Source organism: Lissotriton vulgaris, chromosome 6 (genome assembly GCF_964263255.1).
Source record: "Lissotriton vulgaris chromosome 6, aLisVul1.2, whole genome shotgun sequence".
NCBI classification, from domain to species: Eukaryota; Metazoa; Chordata; class Amphibia; order Caudata; family Salamandridae; genus Lissotriton; species Lissotriton vulgaris.
Window position 1 is genome coordinate 1,304,047,555 of NC_141694.1, and position 23,996 is coordinate 1,304,071,550.

The 23,996-nt window shown below is 41.0% G+C and overlaps 1 protein-coding gene across 3 annotated transcripts in view; it reads right to left on the reverse strand.

The window, feature by feature from the left end:
• The window catches only part of PDE7B (phosphodiesterase 7B), a 1,067,027-nt gene that overhangs the window by 53,009 nt on the left and 990,022 nt on the right, over window positions 1-23,996 (reverse strand). For all 3 annotated transcript variants that reach the window (XM_086927442.1, XM_086927441.1, XM_086927440.1), the window contains 4 exons: window positions 18,487-18,550; window positions 7,779-7,874; window positions 3,989-4,089; window positions 3,233-3,364 (listed from right to left, as the gene is read on the reverse strand). In XM_086927442.1, coding sequence (XP_086783568.1) covers window positions 3,233-3,364; window positions 3,989-4,089; window positions 7,779-7,874; window positions 18,487-18,550 — 393 coding nt within the window. The remainder of the gene's footprint in view (window positions 1-3,232; window positions 3,365-3,988; window positions 4,090-7,778; window positions 7,875-18,486; window positions 18,551-23,996) is intronic.

Consider the following 23,996-nt stretch of genomic DNA (forward strand, 5'->3'; position numbering starts at 1 on the left):
AATGCAGAGGAAGCAGTCTAAACATATAACTGCATTTACAAGGCCAACATGTTTCAGCCGGTAGGGACAAGATCCCATGGCTTTCTTCAGGGCCAGAGTTCTAAGCATTAGCTACTGCAACTATAAAGTGAACGTAACGACAATCTGTAAAGGATATACATAAATAGTCCAAAATTGTGTTCCTCTGTACCAAACGGTGTCTCTTACATCTGAATAGTACAGGGAGTGTACCTCACCTCTCCTGGAACCCAGCTCAGGAAAAAGGAGGCCCCGCTCTGTCCGGCGTTGTCTCATTGCAGGACCCAAGCTTCCAAGCTCGGGTCCTGCAATGAGACAACGCCGGACAGAGCGGGGCCTCCTTTTTCCTGAGCTGGGTTCCCTCACCTCTCCTGGAACCCAGCTCAGGAAAAAGGAGGCCCCGCTCTGGCCGGCGTTGTCTCATTGCAGGACCCGAGCTTCCAAGCTCGGGTCCTGCAATGAGACAACGCCGGACAGAGCGGGGCCTCCTTTTTCCTGAGCTGGGTTCCAGGAGAGGTGAGGTACACTCCCTGTACTATTCAGATGTAAGAGACACCGTTTGGTACAGAGGAACACGATTTTGGACTATTTATGTATATCCTTTACAGATTGTCGTTACGTTCACTTTATGTATGCAGTAGCTAATGCTTAGAACTCTGGCCCTGAAGAAAGCCATGGGATCTTGTCCCTACCGGCTGAAACATGTTGGCCTTGTAAATGCAGTTATATGTTTAGACTGCTTCCTCTGCATTGTTCTTGTTTGTTTGAGGGAAAGGACAAATTACATTAGAGTTTTTCGCCTATTGATCCTTTTACCCCTTGTTTTTAACTTACACATCTTTTAATTTTTGCACTGCACTCGATCCCATCTTTATCATTTGTTCATGGGTACCTTAGCGATTGATGGTGCGACCCAATTGAGTAAGGGCGATGGATGGGTCTCATTGATCAAGAGACATACCACCCCATTTTTGGATGACCAAATGAGAACACTTAATCCACATACCTATTTGATGGGAATCCAACACATCTCTGTACGGGTCTTACCAACAATCTCAGTAGGTCCTTCGACAGGTTTGTCCTGGCACACATTCTTTTATAGAGACTTATATAGCTCTATTAGCGCCTAACTCACTTATGTAGGAGTTTTGCAGCAGCTCGGAGTACTTGAAGCTCCGTTATAGACCCCCGGTTCTTTTGTTGTTAGAATGTATATTAATTGACAAACAGCTGTTGCTGTGCTCATCCCTAATTAGACAGACAGCGCCACCATGTGGCAGACTGTTATATGAGCTGGTGCTGACATTTAAGTGCCGGTGCGAGCACCGAAACAACCGGCTCAAATTACGCACTGCTGCCTAATATGTTTCATACAACATAAAACAAGTCTTCCTGGCCATTTAAGATATGTAGTGAGCCTATCAACAGGATCCTAGCAGCCTTTTAGGTGCCCTCAGCTGAAAGGAAAGCACATCCGGCAGGATTGTGCACAATCTTAGATCCTGAAAGTAAACAACATTACCTGCCAACCACTCTGGAAAGCTCCCCTTGAAACATTTGGCACTTTTTGGGACCACTTCCCGCATGCTGTGTAATTTCTTTCAGGAAAACCACAATGACAATTTCATGGCAGCATTGTTTACTTTAACTGCTCATCATTTGCTCTTGGCAGCGAAATGGATCCATAAAAGGGGATCCAGTCGAGTATATTCTGGTGTAGGCTTCGTTAACTTAATCCATATGATGCATCTAAAAAACGAGGCCTACTCTTTTTTTAATATACATTTTCACAATAAAAAAGACAAAGGTTAAAATAAAGTGATGGTTAGCTTCACCTTAAAGTATGTTTAAAAACTTCTGAAATTCACTGACAATACTACAGTTACAGTGTAGTTATGGTTACAAAACAAAACGTAGAAACCACTGAAAATAGCTAGGTATGGTTACAAAAACCAACCATAACTCACACCCCCATCATGCACTTCTTTTGACCTCATAAGTGACATCACTCATGAAATGTTCTATGACATCATTGATTATGTGATAAAATGCAGAGCCGTAAAATGTACAACATGCAGCAAATGCACTGTATTGTCTTCATTTCTGCAGAAACATTCCATAAAAAGTACTTTTAAAATTAATTGTTTCTGTAAATGGTGGCTACGAAGTCTGGAAAGACATTACTCTTCTATTTGTTTTTGTGAATTGCTTTGATAAACCGTTTTTAAATTGTGCCAGAATTTGTTTTAAACGTTTTTTTTAAAAAGGGTGTATTTACCTGTGCAAAAGTAACTAAGAATGACATTGTGTGCCTCATGTTTTTGAATACATCGGTACGATTTTATATAATGTTTATAATTGATTGCGCAAAATAAAATTGGATTTTTTTTTACGGAAGACGGTGTTCAGTTTTTAAATAATATCCCTACAAGGACTTTCGAATACGTAATTTTATGGTGAGTGCATCCTCATAGCCTCTCAACTAGCATAGTCATATTCCACGCGTTTCAGTTACACAAAAGGGAACCTTTTTTCAGATTTACAATTATGATTGCAACATAGATCCAATGAGGCGAAATGATGGCATGTTCACATTGTGCTGGGAAGAGATATTCACAATGTGCCGTGCTTCCAGCCATCTGGAATGTTTCATCAAGCAAAAGTTTGTATTTTCTACAATGTAACATTTTCCACGAACCTGCGTCATGGCTTTGAAACCGATTGCATTTTCCCACTGAGAAAAAGAAGTATGCACAATACTTTGTATCATTTTTGTACCATTTTGCATGACATACAATCCCTTTAAAACTACCTTAGAAATCGTGAAATATATTGATTTTTTGCAAAGTACAGCTCGAGTCTCTTTAGAGCCTCTCTTTCTCTCTCACTCTCTCTCTCTCTCTCTCTCTCTCGCTCTCTCTCTCTCTCTCACACACACACACACACACACACACACCCGCACACCCACACACACACACACACACACACACACACACCCACCCACCCCCACACACACACACACACACCACCAAAACGAATTCTGGCCCTACATAAACAATATTATAAATATTGAATTGTTAGTGCCTAACCGTAGATGCCTCATTGAGTTCTAATGGATGTGCTATGTTTTTTGCTTTTTTTACATTATAAAGAATTTACTTGTTGACTGTCACATGGCATGTTATTAGAGTATTCTCTGAGTAAGAAATCTTACCTGGTACAAGTTGGCAAGGTGGTGTTTGGTTTTGATTAAAAATGGCTGATTGACCCCAGGGTGGTCCACATCGTGAGCTGCGGCGGCCAAAAGTCCAAGCATGATGTCCAAAGGTGTGAGAAAGCTGGCGAGCTGGCAAAAAAACCACACATGTTTATCAGATCACAAATGTGGAAATACGCTTCAATGGCACAAGCCAGCCTACTGCAACCACAGAAGACACATATTTTGATAAATCGCTTTCTCATATGATAGAAGCAAAGCGTATCCTTTGTATAAAGGGTAAAGAGGAATTCAATTTTCTTTCTTTATTATGATATTTTACCGTCACATGATATTCTTCCCCAGAAAAATCATCCACAAAATTCCCCATGTTTTTTGTAAAACATATTTTGCTCTGTCTGGAAAAGCGTGTTCTTCAAAAGTACATATTCGGCAATGACAACTTAATTGATCAGCCCACCAATTATTTCCAGACGTTCGCAGATGGTATACATATGGCCCAACCACTGAATAAGCTATCCTTGAAAAAACGTGCTAGTTTCTTAAAGCTGGAGAGCGAAACATGTGTCTCCTGTTTTTATTTTCTTGACATACTGAAAAGAAGTGACAATAAAAATAGTTTTTGAGGGAAACCAGAGAAGCTGTTTGGATCCTTTTTTTCTCAAAAAAGTTAAAGTGACCACGAAATGTGAAAAAACATGAAAATGAATAAGATAGGAGCACTGTAAGAGGCTACAATGCCGCTTGCCTTACCTTTGGCTCTTTTAAGTAGCAGTGCATAGCTTGCGTGACATCAGCAGCATGGACGGCATTGTGGTATGGGTTCTGGCTGTGGTAATCCTCTTGAACCAGAACTGTAAATAAAGTACAGATTCTCTGTTACCTCTTCTGTGCAATGCCATTATTTCACAAGGAGAATCTCTGAGAAGTAAGTGAGACTAAGCCAATGCTGAGTCATGGGTCTAGGCGTGATCCACAAGGCCAAGGATGAGCCATCAAAAGGTTAAATCATATTTGTTAGTTATTGTTACACTTTCTTGAACTGTGGCTTATTAAAACAGCAAGTTCTGTTTAAGCAGAAAAAAAGCAAATTCATATTTTAATTCTCCTCTGAGTAGTACAGCAACCCTGCTTCATTATGTAGGATACTGCTTGTGCTTTTTAAATTTATCCCAGCTACATAATGAAGGGTGGAGGACAGAGTCATGGCTCATCCGCGGCTCGTTCTGTGATACAGCTCCCAGAATGTGCCAAGATGACTTATGGCCTGAGGAAGGCTTGCCTTGGATCTCCCATTTACGGTGGAAACATGTTAGTAAGAAAGTCCAGGGGCATATAAACAGACTGTAGAACATACTATGTCTACCTAGTTGCATAAATCCCTGCAGGTTGACTCACATTAAAACTTCAAGAGGATGTAGAGTTACCCTGCACAATTTCTTAAATACTACAACTATTTAGCTAATGAAAAACATTGTAAGTAAAACACAAATGTACACAGAGGCTCGCTGTTGGGTGATCGTGTCCAGGGACATCTACCGAAATGAGAAGTCCTTATTCCCAAGGCAGAGAAAATTTATAAATACCAGATTTCTCTGCATCAGTTTCAAGGCCTCTACACTTGAATTACAACACACTGGTGCCCTACTTAAAAAGTCCTGAAATTGCTTTTAAGCTCTGAAATCTAGGAAATATATGGCATTATCTCCAGCTATCTACATCTGGTACAGGAGAACAGGTGGTATGTTTGACAATAATATCCAGGGAGTAAAAAGTTCAAACAACAAACAAAAAAATACCATAGAAACAAAAAGTTCAAAAATGCAGAATTCGAAATTGATTTTATAACCAGAAATAGAAAAAGAGAGGCAGGAAAAGATAGACCACCAAAGTTTTCCCAAGATGACCTGGGAAGAATAGCAGAAAACAGTGTGGAATTAATATGTGAGCATTAAAAATGAAAGAGGACAAGGAAGGGGGTGGCCTGAGACCACTCTTTGCTTTTATTGTTTCAAAGGAATGAAAGCACAGCATATTATTCAATCAGTCATAGCAACGTCTTCTAAAATCTTAAAACCTGAGACATTTTAAGTCCCCGAGGAAGACAGGAGCTGGACTGGAAGACAGCATCTAAAATAGAAATCAATTTAGATGAGGCCCATTGAGAGTGACTCTCTAGAAAGGTTGGAAGGAGGTTTTCTACAAGCAAGAATGTTCATGGCAAAACAAAAATTATTTTAAAGACAGTTTTCCAAACACATTGGCTACAAAGTCATAGGTTTTACAGGCAGTTCTGTAGAAAAGAGGATAATACATCGTCAGCAGGAAATCATGTAGGTGACTGTCAGAAAATTGTGGGGTACTCCATGAGGGTTGTAGTCAATGCTTGGTGGTCAGATGATCCCCCCTTGACTATTGAGCCCTGAAAGCACTTCCAGCCTATGGGGGCATTTTGCCTTAGCTCCGCCCCTCGGCTAGTCCAGTCCTAGATGCAATAATGTATCCCAGAACTATATGTCTTTCTCCTTTACTACACACAACAACTTATTTCATGCAAGTACCCCCTCCACGTGACTGTCTGCGTGAAGCTCTGTCGGGGAGTAGATAAGGAAGACATCTAGAGGACTGTGTCATTTCCTATCAAACAGATAAATTAACAAGGGAAGGAGGTAGAGTAACACAGAAGGATTCCTACTCCACAAACATATTCATATAAACAAAAGGAATCCTACTGGGGTAAAGAAAGAGTGTCCAACACAGTGGTGTGGGAGCACTCAGTGTTTGATAAAATACCCCTCACACACTAAAAGGCCCCTTGGTGTCATGCTTCATCATTGGGGTCTTCGCACCCTTCTAACGGGATGAGGCGTGCTACGACCTACGACTACGCGGGACCACTTACAGTAATGACTATATGTGGTGCATGTGAGTGGGTATATTATATATGTGAGTGGTGGGTTGACGTGAAAAAATTAAAAAGCACCTATCTCGTGGGTTGACTAGAAAAAGTTTATTCAAGACCCCGGGCTGGTACTGTTAAAAGAGGTGCAGTGCGAGGTGAACCTGTAGTGATTATGGGCAGTACCTCAGGTGTGCGTCAACATGTTTCGGAGGAAAAGCTCCTTCTTCAGGACGGGGGCACAACTTCCCCACCTTACTCACGTTTCACTAGTTATAGAACAAAAAGTGTATTTTATGTTAATTTTAACAAAAGTGAAAAACCTCTATATACATGTGTATGTAATTAAAGGCTACTATGTGCCTAAAGCGGATTTGCTCAAGTGAATGCGAATTGCATCACTTGTCAGGTAATCTTTGCTTGCTTCATAATTATTCAAAAATGTCTGGGGGTGATTGCTATGTGCAATAGACTCAGGATTACTCGTCCTCCGTCTTGCCCCATACGCTGCTCCGCTGTACAGCGGAGCAGCGTATGGGGCCTTTTGGTGTGTGAGGGGTATTTTATCAAACACTGAGTGCTCCCACACCACTGTGCTGGACACTCTTTCTTTACCCCAGTAGGATTCCTTTTGTTTATATTTCCTATCAAACAGCAGGAACTATGCATATATCTTCATACATGGCAAGTTTGTTTGTCTTACCATGTTCAAATCTCATCTCACGCACATTTAGATGGAATTTTATTTACCTAGCACAGCACTATTCTAAAGAAAGGGAGGAAAATGCAGCTCTCTGAAATACTGTATTTGTGTGCAGATCAGCTCAGAGCTTGTTGCTTATCTTACATGCTGTACTCATTTCAAGGCAAATGCAGTTTATTTTAAAACAAATGTTTTATCATTTATTATCTGTCAGCCTTGCCTGACGTCAGAGACATTTTGGGAGTGACAGAACAGCATGGGGTGGCCAAGCTTGCCAATGCCCGCCTACTCTGGCCATAGCTAGGTTTGATGACTAACACGTCCTTTGACAAAGCTGATGATATCAAAACCATTCCTGTCGCACTGGCCTGGATGTCTAAATCCGTTTTGAAGTTATAAGGTAGATTTTTGTCTCCAGTATTTATGTTTGAATTTATGCAGCAGTTGCGTAACACATATCTAGCCGAAAGTCACCAGAGAGCTGTACATGGTCGAAGGCAAGGATAACGTTAATGAGTGATTAGAGGAGTAGCTTGGTTCTGAGAGTGAAGGTGGTAAACTGATAATCTCTTGAAAAAACATACAAGGTTGGGAAGGATAAACAGTGGCTGGTGTCTCACCACAGATAGTCCATCAAAGACTTCAGAATCCTGCATACACATTTCTAGTGTTCTGCTGTAAGACAAGATCCATTCTTGGGGCTACAACCTCTGGGAATGCTTCAGGGAGCACCTTATTGGTCAACATCAACTATGTCTCGACTTGGCGTGACTGCACTACAGTTGGCATTTCATGGTAGCAACACAACTGAATAGCACAACCAAAAGGCCAAATAGAGCCCGCTTCAAGGCAGAGTTGATGAACTCCTGTGAAGATGGAGAAGCAGTTTAAAACATGTGGTTCAGTTCTATCCAAAATAAAGTGAAAGTAACGGTACCCACCTAGAAACCGGTGCAACTTTACCATATCTAACTGAAAATGGTGGATAAGGCCATGAGTATTGAAGAGGTGGCACAGTAGTGTTACTAAGCTGTTCCCTGAAAATAGACAAGAAACAGACAACAACATTACAACATGGCAAAGGACAAGGAACAACAGTAATCTGCACATTTACATATAGACATGTTCATTTATGTGCATTTAAATATTTTCATAATTAAATGTGCCCGCCCCAAGTTCTTTTTTATAGACATCTTTTATTGTTGTTCACCACAAACAAAGATAATACAATTTTCCAATTCTAAACATTACAGCCATCCTCATTCAAGTAACATGCAGTAGTGACTTATCGCAGTTCAGAGTCCATAACAATAGGCATTACCCCCCCCCCCCACAGGTTATTACCAGTCACTGAGATTAATTCTAGCTTTCCACCCAGATCTTTATTTTTCAATGTATTTTAGTCTTGAGACTTACAGAAATGCATGTGCTATAAATAGTATATATAAATTGGATAAAGTACCCGCTGTCGAACAATATAGCAACATTGCAAATCATTGAGGAGTTCTGTGAAAATATATTGGAGTGAGGCTGAAGGCTGAGTACCTTTATAAGGTTATGGAACTCCAAGATCATTTGAAATATCATTTTAAAATATGGAAGAGGGTATTTTATTCCTTATAATACATGGGCACTCATCACACAAAATGATTTGGTCCTTTGTGGGTATGAAAGAGATACTCCGGCTGCAAACATGAGAATAAATGTAGATTTAGGCGCACAGTTGACCATACCAAAAAGCAGTTAAGTATTCCAAGTAGTTTAGTGTAAATCAGAATAACAAAAATGACTTAGCTCATAATGAGTAGTAACATACAGAAAGAGTCCTTCTTTCCTAAAAAGAACTGTAGTATGCAACAAACAAAATGTTCAAATAGATCTCTTTTTTTGTGCTGATCTTGTTAGAAAAAATGATTATAAGAAGGGTTTAGACTGCAGCTATAACGAAGCTAAATGGCCTAACTTTCACTTTGGCGGCTGGTTCTGGAAGCAGTCATCATGGTGTCACAACTCAATTGAATTAAGTTATTACAGTTGTGTGTGTCTGCCATTTTCTTATTACAAGTAATATCACAACTTAACTGTATTAAAGACATTTGAGACTGTTTTTATATTGGGTTTGCAGGCTTTTAAGTCTTATAGTGCTCTAATACATGAAAGTCTTCAATTTATTTGGTCACAGAGTTAATTAGTGACTTGTGATATCCTTATAATGTATGGCAGGGGGTACTTTAGCCCATAGATAAATCTCCCTGTTAGTCTATGATGTATTTCTCTCCATGCCTTTGATATTACATGTTGTTACAAACACCAAGGCAAGTGCTTTTACCCCCCAGCAGTTTTAAAAGTAGTTGCTGGAGAACTGTGTAGTAATGGGCAGCTTGGAACATGAATTTGCAGAACATCTAAGCAAGAAAATGTATTGTGCCAAGACAGTACTTGGCAGAGGTTAGAAGAACATGAACACAGAAAGATAAGGCCAAAAGCCACGTGGACCCCACTGCATGTGAGCTTATGACTTGACTAGTCGGGCAAGCTTCTGGCACGTCACATTATTAGACATGAAGCCTGTGGATAGTTTGAGGGGTAATCGAAAGTGCAAATGCATAGAGAGGACATGAAAAGCAAGCACACAAAAACAGCAATATTTGCAGTACAGTCCGAGTGTCAGACTGCAAACCTAACCGTGCACACCCGTTAAAGGATCCAGCAATCTCTGTCTGCCTTTTAAGATCTCTTTTCTGCAGCCGGGATTAACTCCAACGAGGTACAGTCCCTTAGTACCCCTGTTATGTATCATCATCATCAAACTTTATTCGGTCATTATGACCATCAAAGTACATAGGCATACAGAACAATATATAATCATTAATGCAAAAAAAACTTGATGTATTACATTATAAAGCCTACAATGATGACAGTGAAAAATAGCAGCTCAGTTAGTAAAATCAAAAGTATCAACAGGAAATGGGCTGGTAAAAAGGATTCTCACAAGATAAAAGCCAGATAAAATACAATCAAACACCCTTGCCTCTAGATTATAAAACAGAAAATACATATAAAATTGATTTAAATTTTAGAAAGATACTGAGCTCCTTTATCTTTGTAATGAGTTCATCAATTAAAATCTCAGACTAGAACAGCAATTCATGTTAAGTAATCCTTTTACCAAAACCATGGAACCTACAAATGGAGACCTCGGGGGAGAAAAACCTTAAGGAGTAAATAAAGTGCTAGTGTGTAATGTGCAAAGATACAGTAAAACATGCGTGCTTGTGTCTACCTCGTCCGAACCCTTAAGTAATACAATACTTGGGTACTGTAAACAGGATGTCAATAAATTATGTATCTATTATAAGCAATGTGGGAGTGTTCTTCCCATTTAATAATCACTCATGATCGTGTTCATTTATTTATGGCTCCGTTTTCATTTTACAAAGCAATTCTTCGATGTACAATGGAGATGAAGGACAGCCAACACGTGTTTCACTCCTTCGGGTTCTTAAGCCTGGAGCTTTCTCAAGGCTCATTATTTATTCAGACTAATGTCTTCACGTTCTTTATCAATTAAATCACAATTCTGCATTTGTCTGTATACGCTAGGTAAATCCCACCACCAGTCTGTTGGCCTTGTGTTAGGACGCCATGTAAAACTAACCATAACTTCTAGAACAAAAAATGAAGTGCAACTCTGAGAAACAATAAAATGTTTGCATGTAGTACACAAACCTAACGTCTGAAAAACATTCAAGGTTGTCCATTGCCTGGCAAAAATGGCCATTGGGTTTTTTCAGGTTAAGGCCGCCCAGGTTCACAACCTGCAGACTTTGGGAAGGACCACACGCATGGTGAAAAGCTAGCAGTGGATTGGCTGGACAGCCTACGAGGGGCTGGGTACTAGGCTATTGTCTCAGATGGGCACGGGGTCAGTATCTCTTTTTGCCAGGCCGCTGATGGGTTCCTCTCACCTTCCTACACAGCAGACATTTTTTTGAGTGTTTACAGGCTGCTAATAGCTTGTTGGGTCTGTTTGAATAGATTGGTGTGTTGAAACTCTGTGGAAACCATTGTGTGGAAAGTTTGGAAACCATTAGCCCAAAGGCCCAGATGACAAGTTGGCAAAAATGCCGGTAAACTAATGGCAGATCGTGTGCTATATGAATGACAAATAACGAATAATAACAGCAAATAATAAAATTCGAGATTATTTGACTTCCCAATTTCTGCTCCTATTTTTACTTAATTTTGCACTTTTCTCGATTATTTTCTCGTTTCAGTTTGAATGTTATAATTTTGAAAGTGGTATTTCCTTTGTGTTGTTTTCTTAGCATCTCCCTATCTCCTTCTTCTTTTTTGTCTCTTATATTTCCTTTCTTTTTTATTTATAGGGCTAAACTCATGCCCTGTCTTTCCTCTTCACTTAACTCGATTCTTTTTCTTTTTCTCTATTTTTCCATGTCTCCTTGTAGGCACTTTTCTTTACGATAGTGAGCTCTATATCTTCTTTTTATCTCTCCCCTCTCCTCTATTTCCTGTTTTCCTTTTTCCCTCCTTATTGTATCCTATTTTTCAAATTCTTCTCTTGAGCTGAGTATTTTAAAGCATTTTCGAGAACTATCATTTTAAATGTTGAAATTCAAAGCAAGAATTTTCAGAACTGAGGTAATACCACAACAACAAAAGATGTTCAGAAGGAATCCTCTTGTTCAAAAGTGACTGCCAAGTCAAAAGCGGCTGAAAGGCATCTAGACCCAAGAAGGTGATTGCAAGAGCCACAAACGTAGGTGAGGAGTGACCATGCACAAGAGAATGGAATGAGTTTAAGGGGGAATATAAAAATATTAATAAATACGGTTCAGTTTGCAAGGAGATGCGGTCGGATTGCGGCAAAGCTAGTAGCTTCAAATGTATCACAGTGCCTTGTTATACACAATACCAAGTATGCCATCTACTGCATAGTACTGTTAAAAGTAAGTCAAATATAGAAGTACATCAGTAAAGAAGTAGCGTGTACTCACGCTTCACATAACTTCCCATAAGCCACTTTAGTGACCAAGTGGTAGGTTTTATGACATCTTAAGTATTCTGCCTATATTTGTCATATCAGGTGACTTATTCTTTTCAGTTTTGCTTTAAATTTACAGGCTGCAACTTTTTGGGTTAAGTGATTGTCTCTAGTCCTTTTGGCTGTTGTTTCATCACGCTAAGAAGATTGCATTTGAGAATCAGTGCAAGTGCTGCTTTTCAGTTATTGTTTAATGCTGAAAAGCAGGGATGGATAAATGCACCTTCTTGGAAGACCAGAGGTCACACTTGCCCACTTGTAAACTGTATTCTCATTATGAGACCTCATGACTCAAGCTGATGTTTATAAGTGAGCAGACCATAATTCCAGACCAAGTAAGCCTTGCAAATTACAAAAAAGTAGTGGGCATGTGTGGTCAATTTAGCCTTCAGGTTTCAGAAGAACAGGAACCTGGCCTCCCTTAAGAAAGGTTCAAGTAAACCCCTTACAAGAAGTCCTGATTACAAGTGGGCCAGGCCATATAGCCTACTGTTGGATCCCTATATGTATAGGGATTTCAATTGCTGTGTATGGCTCTGTCAGAGAGCTATTATCTTGAAAAACTGGATTCTACTACCAGTAGCTCACAGCTAGGATGAAGCAGCAGCGGGTAACAGAACCTGTTACTCACTGTTGCTACATCACACAGACATTCCAGGCTGCGCTGGTTGGACTGTATGAGACCCTGTCAGAGCAGCGCAGGAGAACTGACTTCTGAATGGGAGGAGAGGGAAGGCACAGAGAGTGGAGGGTTGAGGAGCTTGAGGGCAAGTTTTGTTTTACATTTGGAACATAGAGAAGAGGCCATGTTATGTGTGGTTCTCCCATTATTCCTCTGCTCCTGTGTATCCGCTGAAGGCAGGGACCTGTGAGTATAGGGGCCTTACACAAAATAAAATAATGCAGCAGTAAAAAGTAAATTACTTGGATAATTTTCACCTCGGGGTTCTGAGTGACATCAAACAAAACTTGAGCTTCACTCTCATTGTCTATTTATTGTCTCCATCACCATCATTGACTGTTAGCCGTGTATTATTATATATAATTATACATTATTATTTATAAACATATATACATTGTTTAGAGTTTGCCACACCCAGTAATTATTGGGTGCAATAAAGTCCACAACTCCACAACCTTCCTCAGGTATGTATTGACAGCACACATCTACTGATGTGTACTAGGAAAATGGACAGTAAATAGCAAGACATGCAAATTCAGGGGCAGAAAGCTGTACAAACTAGTTGTTAGTTTGAAGGGCTAAACTCATCGCAAGGGATCATTATCACACCCAATTAATAGAGAACTCGATTTTACCAGTGGTGATGATTGCCAGCCTCTTTGGGACACACGTTATCAGAGTCCACGTGAGCTATTTGTGAAAGTCCGTTTGGACCTCTGGACATAGTAAAACATCAGTGGGGCTGAAAGGTTAGTGGTTGTTTTTGCAGATTCCTGACAGTGGGAAGGTGGCAATCCACAGACCTGCCAACATTAAGAAGAAATTCACTGTGCGAGGAACTACACCGGAGATACTTCTGCACTCTTCCCTCGTCCTCCTACAAATAAGACTGCTGAGGCTGGTGCCAAAGTCCTGGGGTGTTTGGAAACCCCAAAATCGACGTAGACTTTAAAAGCCTCCAGAAAAAGAAAAAGAAAACACGAGCTGGTAATCCACTCTTTGCAGTGGTATCCAGCTTCTTTTTCCTGAAACTGTGTGATATTGGCTCCTAGCCAGGTGACCGTGTGAAGGGAGCCGATATTGTGGGACAAAAGGGGGCACAGTGTAGCGGAAGATCTGGATCCACCATGGAATCATGCCACACTTAAATGTCAGCAGGCACTTAAAAGTCCTCCAGCGGTGTCTGAAATCACTGACAAAGCCACTATGGAATGAACTGAATAGCTCCTCAAACAGTAGACTTAAAAAAAGATACTCATACTAGGTTTCAACAAAGAAAGTTCTAATGGCAGACAGGATCCTTTCTGTCTGAACTGGGGTGGCAGAGTGGGCTAAAGAACGGTGATGGATAAAACCCAGATCTGTTGACTGGGTGTGAGTGTTTGATTGGTTCAGATGCTCCGTCCATCACCACCCCCTTTTGTGCCGCTAGGATCCTTTCTGTGGGCATTGCTGTTAAATTATATGGTCCAATTGGTAGAGAGCATTCGCCGTTGCTGAAGATGCGCTGAAGAAGAACTTGAGGACGGCAGCCTCAAGGTTACTTTCATTTGTTTCCTGCTATTTGAAACTTTGCAGAAAATGTTACCCTTTTAAATTCGAGAGGGCAGCGGCTAGTAACTCAAGCTGTACTCCCCTCTTGCCTAGACTATGGCAATGCCATTTATTTAGGGCTGTCAGAAGTCTCTACGTAATAGATGGCAAATTATTCAAAAGGCAGCAACATGCTCACACATTGGCTTGTAAAGAGGAGATCATGTATTACTTGACGTGTATAAACTCTATTGGCTGCTGAAAAGCATCCTGTCAACTGCATGGTCCACCGAGTTGTTTATCAAATGGGACTACCCTGTCTGAGGCAGAAATATGTTTCCTACTTTCTGGCACTCTAATCACTCCACATGTCAGGGTTTACTGGCCTTAGCTAGGGTTTTAAAAGACTCTTCTTGCCAGACACTTTTACTCTAATTTGGTTACCAGCATCTTGAAGAAATCTGATTATAAGTTTGGCGGTGTGGGAGCGGGGCAGCATGCCACCGCCCTGCTTCCACACTGACAAACTCTGCTGCCGATAGCCTGCCAGACAACAAGTTGTAATCAGGACGGGCGGTCCTGCGTCGGCTGACCCATGGGCTGCCTTTCAAAGGCTCATAGGAGAGCCTTAGATAGGCAGTGCTGTGGGACAGCCACAACACATTGCAGCACGGCATGGACGGTAAAGTCCATGCCATGCTGAATCAGGGGATGCACGCAGGTAGGGGGCACATCATGTGCTCCCCAGCATGCCCCAGCATGCATCCGAAAGGCCCTGCGGCAATAGGGGGCCTTTATTAACTCTCTGCCACTCTTTTCATGGCGGACTCACTGCCATGAAAAGGGTGACTGACAGCCAACTCGTAATATGCTTAGTGGTGCTGCAAAGGCACAGCCAAGCACATTGCATCCTCAGACCAGTGTGCCGGGGATCGCCGATCCCTGGCGGTTGGCATGGTCATAATGCGGTTCGACGGCCATAGTTTTAATATGGCGGTCAGATTACAGGTGCAATGGTCCCTGCCCGCCACCACACCTCCGGCACAAGTTTGGCAGCCCTATGGCCGCTCTCTAGTTGACCCTAAATCTGCAACTTCAGTTAATTTATGACCACACATTGTCTTCATGAGCAGCTAAAACTCATTTATTTGGCTCTGAATGTAAATAGGTCTGATACAAATCTAGGCTTGAGGTTAAATCAATGCCAGGACAGCTTCAATAGCAACAGAGCACTTGAAAAATAGATAATTTGTTCATTCACATGAAAATCTGATAACATCTTCAGCACCAAATTAGAAAGAGGACTAAGTGGCAACTTGTCCTAATAATGATCAGCAGCAGGTAAGACCTGAACCTCAAGTTCCCTTAACTTTTCAAAGTTACACGTTTTGCATGAGTTGAAATTAGTTTAAACATATAGGACCGAAAAGGAGGGGATATCGAAAATAAAGGGAAAGGCGAAATAACACAACAAAATGTCTTTTGAGATCAGCCTTAAAAAAATAATTACCACAGCGAGACCGTGAACAGTCTTGTCCACGTCTGATGGTCGTTTGGCTAAGAATGGTTGGGAAGAAATTTCTTGATCTAAGCAAGAACATAACATTCATCCATGAAGTTAGGATGAGTCCTAAAGACCACCTTAGCTTTATTGAGCATGCTATTAAGATCGATAACTCACAAGCCTGCAGGCCGAATATCGTAATATCATCAGTTTCGCATCAATGGAGTCCACAGTTCGAAGTGCTATAACAAAATTTAGATTATAGGAATACAAAGATGGAGAAGCTGATCTAAATATATTTTTTTATAAATTCTTTCGGGAGGAAAAAGAAAACTCTTTTAGAGTCCCTATACGCAAAAACTGCTGACAGACAAGCTCATGAAGGATACCAGAACTGTCTGGCCAGTAGATAGAAGGGATTTTTTTCATTGAAAGTGAAAGTGAACAACTGGGCGAATTAAAAATTTCTGTGACTTGGTTCCACACTCAAGGACAGTGAGTAAATCACAGAGGTAACTTGCGGATGGCCACAAACAGCTGCAATGGTGCCGGCTTGCTCACTCCATCAGGGAAAGTCTGTAATAGGATGAGTGACATCAACGTTACTTCTTGGCAACAAATCAGAATGGTCTAAACACAATGACCCATTCCAAATAATTAAGGACGACCACTCAGGGACGGCTTGTAGTCAAAAGGAATTCATTCAGAGGTTTGCACCGTTGTTTTCAACAGGGACAAGTCGAAGCAACCGAAGGCATAGGTTTTGCCTTGACTACAACCGCAATTAGCCTTGTGTATGGAGTTGGAGGATTTCTCATAAGAAAGAATGTCTGTATTATTAGACTTAGGACTTTGTATGGTGCTTTCCGACCGTATTCAGTGTATTTGGAAAATGTAAGGGAGTGTATGTGGTGCAGCGGCCAGGGCTGCCGACTCGGGAGCTGAAGATCCTGGGTTCGAGTCTCACATCGGCGCAACATCCTGTGATTCTGAGCAAATTACTTAGGGCCTCATTTATGAGGCTGTGCGTCACTTTTACGCCGCAGGTGCGTCACTTTTTGTGACGCACCTGCAGCGTAAAAATGTGCCTTGTTACAGCATATTTATAAAGTGGCGCATCTAGGTAGATGTGTCACTTTGTAAACCCCTGCGCCACATTATACCTTCGCCAGGTATAATGTATGCAAGGGGGACGTATTGACGCAAGAAAGGGTCGTAGAAGTGATGCAGAGATATCTATAAGATTTCACTGCGCCACTTCTAGGATGCAAATTTGTCAATATCTTACGCCTGCCTCACAGCAGGCGTAAGACTGACGCAGGCCCTTTCACATTTTGTGACACACTCCAGCAATGCGTCACTTTTGCGCCATACAGATACGTCAGAAATACTGACGTATCTGTAACTCCTTGCGCAATGATGCGTCATATTGTAAATATGACGTATCATTGGTGTCGCAAGGAAATCGCAATGAAAAGTGGTGCATCGCTGTTTTCACGCAGTGACGCGTCACTTTTCATAAATGAGGCCCTTAGTCTCCCCGTGCCCATTAGCAGCACTTGGATACCCTCACGTGTGATAAGCCACGCTATATAAATCTACAAACTTTATGAGAGGATTATGGCATGCTGCTACTCTGGATCCCATGCAATTACTTTCAATGAAAATCAGATGATCAAATCCCTTTATTACGGTGTGTAAGCAGTAGGTGGGAGATGGTAGTGAGTGTAAAAGAAGTGCTTAATCACATAACAAACACAAAAACAACAAAGTCAAGGAGGCAGATGGAGAAATGAGGGATGCATTGACTTGAATAGTTTTCACAAGATGTTCTGGTGATAGGATCTGAAAGTAGATCTTGTGTCCACATTTTGAAGGCCCCTGTATTTCTGTGCAAGGATTTTTGAGAAACAGTTTTAAGAACGATATATGATATTCCTTAAAAAGTTATTTTTTGAAGAACAGAGATTTTTAGATCTAGACCCTAAGAGATTTATGCCAGTGCTTAATTTGAGCCGGTGTTTTCCGTCGCTCAGTGCCTGTACTTAATTGTCAACCAACTGTCCTAATGGCGTTCTGGACCATGGTGGCACTGACGGTCTAATTTAGAGAGGAGCACAACAACAGATGTTTATTAATTCACAATACATTAAAAAATGACTAGAACAAGCGCTCAAGCCATTCTTAAAGTTTTGAGGGCATAGAATTGAGTATGATGGTTAACAGTTGCATTGGTACTGTCATGGGCAGTGCTGGCCGGAGCAATTGGTAACGCAAGCAGCAGTGGCCTCCTGCCGAGAACCTGGCACTTATTTTTTTTTTTTTACAAATTAAGCACTGATTTATGCAGAAGTCTAGGGATTTAATGGGAAGGTGTGGTGTGAGAATATCATTCCGGCAATATTATGTGGCATAAATATCATGCCCAAATATCACCAAATAGGACAACAAAAAATCCTCACCTAATCGGACATTAATTTTGTAAACAAACTGTAGGGCACAATGTTTGTGTCAGATGAAACTTTTGTGTACAATAGACATAAAACCGGATGGAATGCAATTGATGAGAAAAAGTTCAGACATTTTTTTAAATGTCATAAAAAAGATGTATTTTTCCCCCCAAAAAAATACCCTGAATTAAAAAAGTCTTTAAAAGTATTGTGCTTTGTCTCTGTCATAATAAATAGGATGTGTACTCATCACGGTTAAGCAAAAATGCTTATTCTGCAAGTTGTTGAAATTGAAAGCGCCTATATACGTTTCCAGGGTCTGAGCATTACATAAAACAGTTCAAACAAAGTAAGTGCTGTGAACACAAATCTTCTACAAATACATACAACGTGAAAGTCATGCCAAATGTCTTACCATTCGTCAATCGATCAAACAGGAAAATGTCGAAGTTCCACATCCCCACCTTAGAGAGCATATGCTGTGAACAAAGAGCAAAGGTTAACGATGACTCACATCTGAAAATCCAAACGCACTTGTTGTTTTAATCGACCATGAAAGAAAAGTGGGTACATGGGAGGTGACGTTGTTTCGAGCGTCAGCATCTCGAGAGTGCTTGCTAGATCGATGGAGCACTCTAATGGCTGATGAGATGGAAAAGTGGCAATGACGTCGAGACACCTTGGAAATCAAGCTTACTTTTTGAATTATCTGCATTTTAGTTACCCACCTAGGACGTTTCACCTGAACCAACTATTTAGTGTGTCTATGTCACATGTTTAACCAAGGAAGAGATCACTGCACTTATTTAAAACAAAATATTTATGATAAATCTATGGATTCCTGTATAACTGTTACCATAAATACAAGAACATTTTAATGCAGCCCTTAGAGTTTGAAACATGTTAAAAAGGGAACGACAGAGCAGCAACATGAATGGAGCAAATGTGCATTTTGAGACCAAATAGAAACGTGTATATGAGGTGATGTGTCGTGGTATAAGAGAGCCATGGGTCTCTTTGACTGAAATAAATCATCTCTTGCTTTTCAGCCATGCAGCCACCTATGGGTTTTGATACCAATCCCTATCAACACGGACAGAGATGGATATACCCCAAAAAATAATTCCTCCTCAAGGTCGATCTAATGTTAGAGAAAAGCTTCCTATTCTCAAAACTTTTCTGACTGCATGTGTGCTCTACTATACGGCATGTATATTACATTAGAAAAGTGATAAACTATTTCCTTCTAGTACAAAACCTTTGCTTGCCATTATACGCACACTCACACAAACACACCACACACACACACACACACCAACCTTTACAGTGTTTAATTTAATCCCAAAATATAATGCTTCATTGGACACATACACATTCCCATCTGCAAGCAACTTGATAGTAGTTTGCCAATCGCAGTGGCAAGTTTGTAGCTTGTAAAGGCAGAAATTGTGTCTGACAACTTCAACGGCGCTCCTATAAGGCACAGTAAGGGCTTAGAATGCTACCACTGAGTGATGATATATTACAAGATAGGGTCCAGAAAAACGGCCTTTTGTGTGACCAAGAGGCCCTCCAATGACAAAATGCTATTTTACCTGGAGGGAAGAAAATCCTTGCATTGTTTCTGGTCTCATCAGCACAGGGGACTGCGCTTCAGGATCTGACAGCAACATCACAGTGTTGTATGTGTTTTATCACCCATGTCAAGAGTAACCTAATGCTTAAAAGTGGAACAGATTCACTAATAAACAAAAAATTTGGTAAATTGTAGGAGCATGCCACCACCTGCGTTCAAGCAAAAACTCCAACTTTCCTACTTTTCCTTGCTGATGTTTCTCAGCAAGAAACCTAACCAATCAGCACGTGCAGGGTTAATGGGAATAGGCTATTTTACCCTTTTTCTGAAGCATAAAATATATTTCCTTGTGGAGAAATCTATTTCCCTACACCTGGAAAAATAAGACTATCTCAAACTCCTTGTACCTGCTATGCCTCCTTACAGTAAGCTACGTTTTAGAAGTAACATGGGCATGGGGGAAGTAATGTCAATGTTTGTAAATACCCACAAAGTTACAACTTTATGGGTTTTCACCGCATTGGCAATGCAAAGCCCCATGACTCCCGTGAGACTTGATGAAGCTCAGATAAGGAGACCCACCTCCTGGAAAGACACAGGGGCCTATTTATGAACTCGTTTGTGCTGCTTTTGCACCACACAACGTGGTGAAGACGCAACACAAACCTTAACTCAGATTTATGAAGCCATGCACGGCCACTATGTGTGGACCTGAGTGGCTCCTTAACCTCATCGCTGCGGCGGCTTTTCCCGCTGTGTGCGGCTATTTTCAAAATACCGCGTTACATGACGAGCTGAGCTCGTCATCAGCATCGAAGGGGTTAAATTTGGGGTAAGGCAACGCAGCAATGTGAAGTCAATCCATGGGCGTTGCATGGGTATTCCCACTCAACTACCATGGTTTTTGGCACATTCCCAGATTTACCAGAACTGGTAAGTCTGGGAATGAGCCAAAAAGATCCGCCTTTCCAGGAGAGGCGTAAGAAGAAGAAGTATCTTTATTTCTTCTTGTTACATCCTCTATCTAAGTACTCTGCAGCACACCTAGATATAGGATTTGCCTCTCAGGATTGTTTTCATGCAGGAAGAGGGCACAAAAACAATCATGCATGCAACGCAGGCACCCGTGCACCATGATGCAAGTGTGCCTGCATTGTCGCTAGGTTGCCAGAAGGGCTCCTGTGCAGAGGAACAGACAGGAATGCGTCAGATTACCTTAAATACGTAACATTACTGTCCTTTCCCTGTCATGCAGCGCAGTAAGGTGACTTGCCATACTGCGTGCTTTTTTCATAAATAGTGAAACTAAGGAGATAGGTTCATCAGAGCGTGGGGTAGGCTGGACCCTTTTTAAACTCACAGCAACCAATATTGCCAACACCACCCTTGTTACTACCTGATTTTATTTATAAAGGTCAAAGACAGAACTTTTGTATTTTGACCAGGTATTTTTATTTTCTACCATTCATTTATTTTTCAAAAAGTTGATTTGCTTTTTTTAAAAAAGGAACAAAAGTACAATTCAATATTTACAATACATTCAATTAATAAACATCAAACACTACAAATAAACCCAAAAACAAATTTAGCACATCATGCATTACATATGACTTCAAACAAAAAGACTATAAACATTAAATACATATACATTTGCTATTATTGACAAATTCAAAAAGACAACAAGGAGTATGGTCAATAAATGCACTTAATCAACAAATATTACAGCCAAATTAAATCAGACTGTAATTTAACCATTCACTCCTTTCGGTCTGCCAAACCAGACCGAGAGGAGGGAAAAAGAAAAAAATAAATGAATGGTAAAAAATAAAAATACCTGGTCAAAATACAAAAGTTCTGTCTTTGACCTTTATAAATAAAATCACGTAGTAACAAGGGTGGTGTAGGCAATATTGGTGATTGTGAGTTTTTCATAAATAGGCAACCCACACTCTTTATAAACCAGTCAGTTCATGTGGAGTGGCAGCAGAGTCAAAGGCACAGAGAGGCGGCGCGCCTGCACGGCTACAGAAACAGTCAAAAAAGGGCTAGCACCATGCAGTCAGTCCTCCGTTGTGCCACCAATACTATTTTGCTAAGATCACTAGAGGAAATCCATCTGTACATGAGGCAAGCAGCTGACAATGAACCTGGTCTCGCTTATATTTTAAGCATGAGTTCCTGAACTGGCCACATGGTGGTGCTATGTCTGCAGGTAAGGAACAAAGACCTTGTTTTCATACCTGAATCCACAGGTTGCCACAACTTGTTAGTTTTAGCAAACTCAAGTCCACTTGACAATGAATTGTAATTGTGAATGTAATTGCATTTTTATTGTCCTTTTTTCCCCCTGAGGCATTAAAAAACTGTACAACGAATAGAACGATAATCCTGAGCCCAAGCTTAATGCAGCGGTTATTGATTGTTATTATTTATTGGGTTTAATGTTTTGCTGACAATGAGGTCATGAATGTACTCAATTGCTGTTATACCATTGCGGGGATATGGTTTCAAGGAGCCAGAGGCGGTGACCTGTGAAATGAGGTGTGGGCAATTTTACGAATTGCAATATCATTTCTTAGCACTCACCCTCAATGCTATCGCTAAACCTAATCCTTTTCGTAGCCCTTCCTCAAAAGCTCAATGTAAACATAAAGCTAATTCTAGCCCTAGGATAAAAACCTTGGGCCGCATTTATGAAAAGTGACGCATCGCTGCGTGAAAACAGCGATGCGTCACTTTTCACTGCGCACTCCTTGCGACGCCAATGATGCGTCATATTTAATGTATGACGCATCATGTCGCAAGGACTTACAGATACGTCAGTATTTCTGATGCATCTGTAAGCGCAAAAGTGACGCATTGATGGAGTGTGTTGAGAGAGCGCAAACTGACCTAAATGTATGAGTACACCACATTTACACGTAGTAAGCACAAGTCATGAAGAGAAATGCCATGAGTGCTGATAGTATCCACATCTATATTCTGAAATGTGTAGTTAATATAGAGATTTAAGTAGAAATGGAACTAATGAAAAACTGTGTGAACTGTATGACTTTAATAGACGTGATTATTCCTGAATCCATGTTGGGTAGCTGCTAAAATTGTAAGATGGCATACGGTTAAACGTAGAACGAGGTAGGCCTCAGGGCCAGAGCTAGAAGGGAGGGGGAAGGTGGTTCAATTTCACAACATGGATTGCACTAATGTTTTAGTAATAACGAATAGGCCATGATTTATAGATGTGTTTACTGAATAAATAGAATAAGAGTACTAACATGCTAATAATTAAAGAAGAAGTTGAATGCTATAATCATTATGAGAAATGTTGTAGGGCTGGAATGTTTTAACGTTGATTTACACATACTAGTCTGGGCCGGGGAATGTGCAAACCTTTGTTGGAAGTCTATGAGAATTGGGATCTTGGCTGCAGATGTCTGTCTGCAAGAGAAAAGGGGGTATCCAATTATAAGTAATATGAATAGAGGTTTGTTCGGGAGACGGCCCAGACATGGAGGAGGGTTTCGGAATGTTTAAGGGGTATCAGCGGGCCGGAGAAGAGTCTGAGAAGCAAGGTCGACTCTAACCACAAGGCCTCATCATGGAAAAAGCCAGAAGCTACACCACGTGAGGGGCGTCACACGAGGGGCGTCCCAAAGGATGTTGTGTTCTTTGTATTAGGGACAGCACCCCTGGGTGGAGTTAGAGCAGAAGCCTGAGGACCCTTTAGAGAGCGGATGGGTAGGCAGAGAGGGGTCATGACTGGAGAACTATAGGTTTTCACCAAGAGACTGAGAGGGGGTGACTTCCTTTGGGGGTCATTCACTGCTGACACCTTAGGTTAGGTTGAGACCTGGTTAAGTAGGGATACCATCTAGAGCAGGGTAGGGACAGCCTAACTTGTGTTTTTCCCTCCAAATTTAAATGACGGAGAGATCGCAGTATGTGTCAATGCTGATAGCTTTATTATTCTTAGAACTCGTGCTTGTAGTTTCCGTTGCTCGTCTGAGGGCTTTCAGAGAGCACATGTATGTAGTTGGGCCTGTGTATTTTGTGAATCTCATCTTGAGATGCCTGTACCTACAACTTATCTTAACCTTATAATAAACCTTTGAAAGCTAGAAGTTGTTTGTGATCTTTTGGAGCAGAGTCCTTTATTGGGTGAACTAACTTGGTAAGAGATGCACTTTCTTCCCTCAATGACAGGCAATAAAGGTTCAGTCGACCAGATCGGGGTTTTAGATCAATAGTGATAAGGTATTGATCAAAATCTCACCCTTCCAGTTGGTAGCTATAGAGGATGGTTGCCTTCTTGAGGAAGGTGATCTAGGCCAGGTTAGATTACCCCAAGG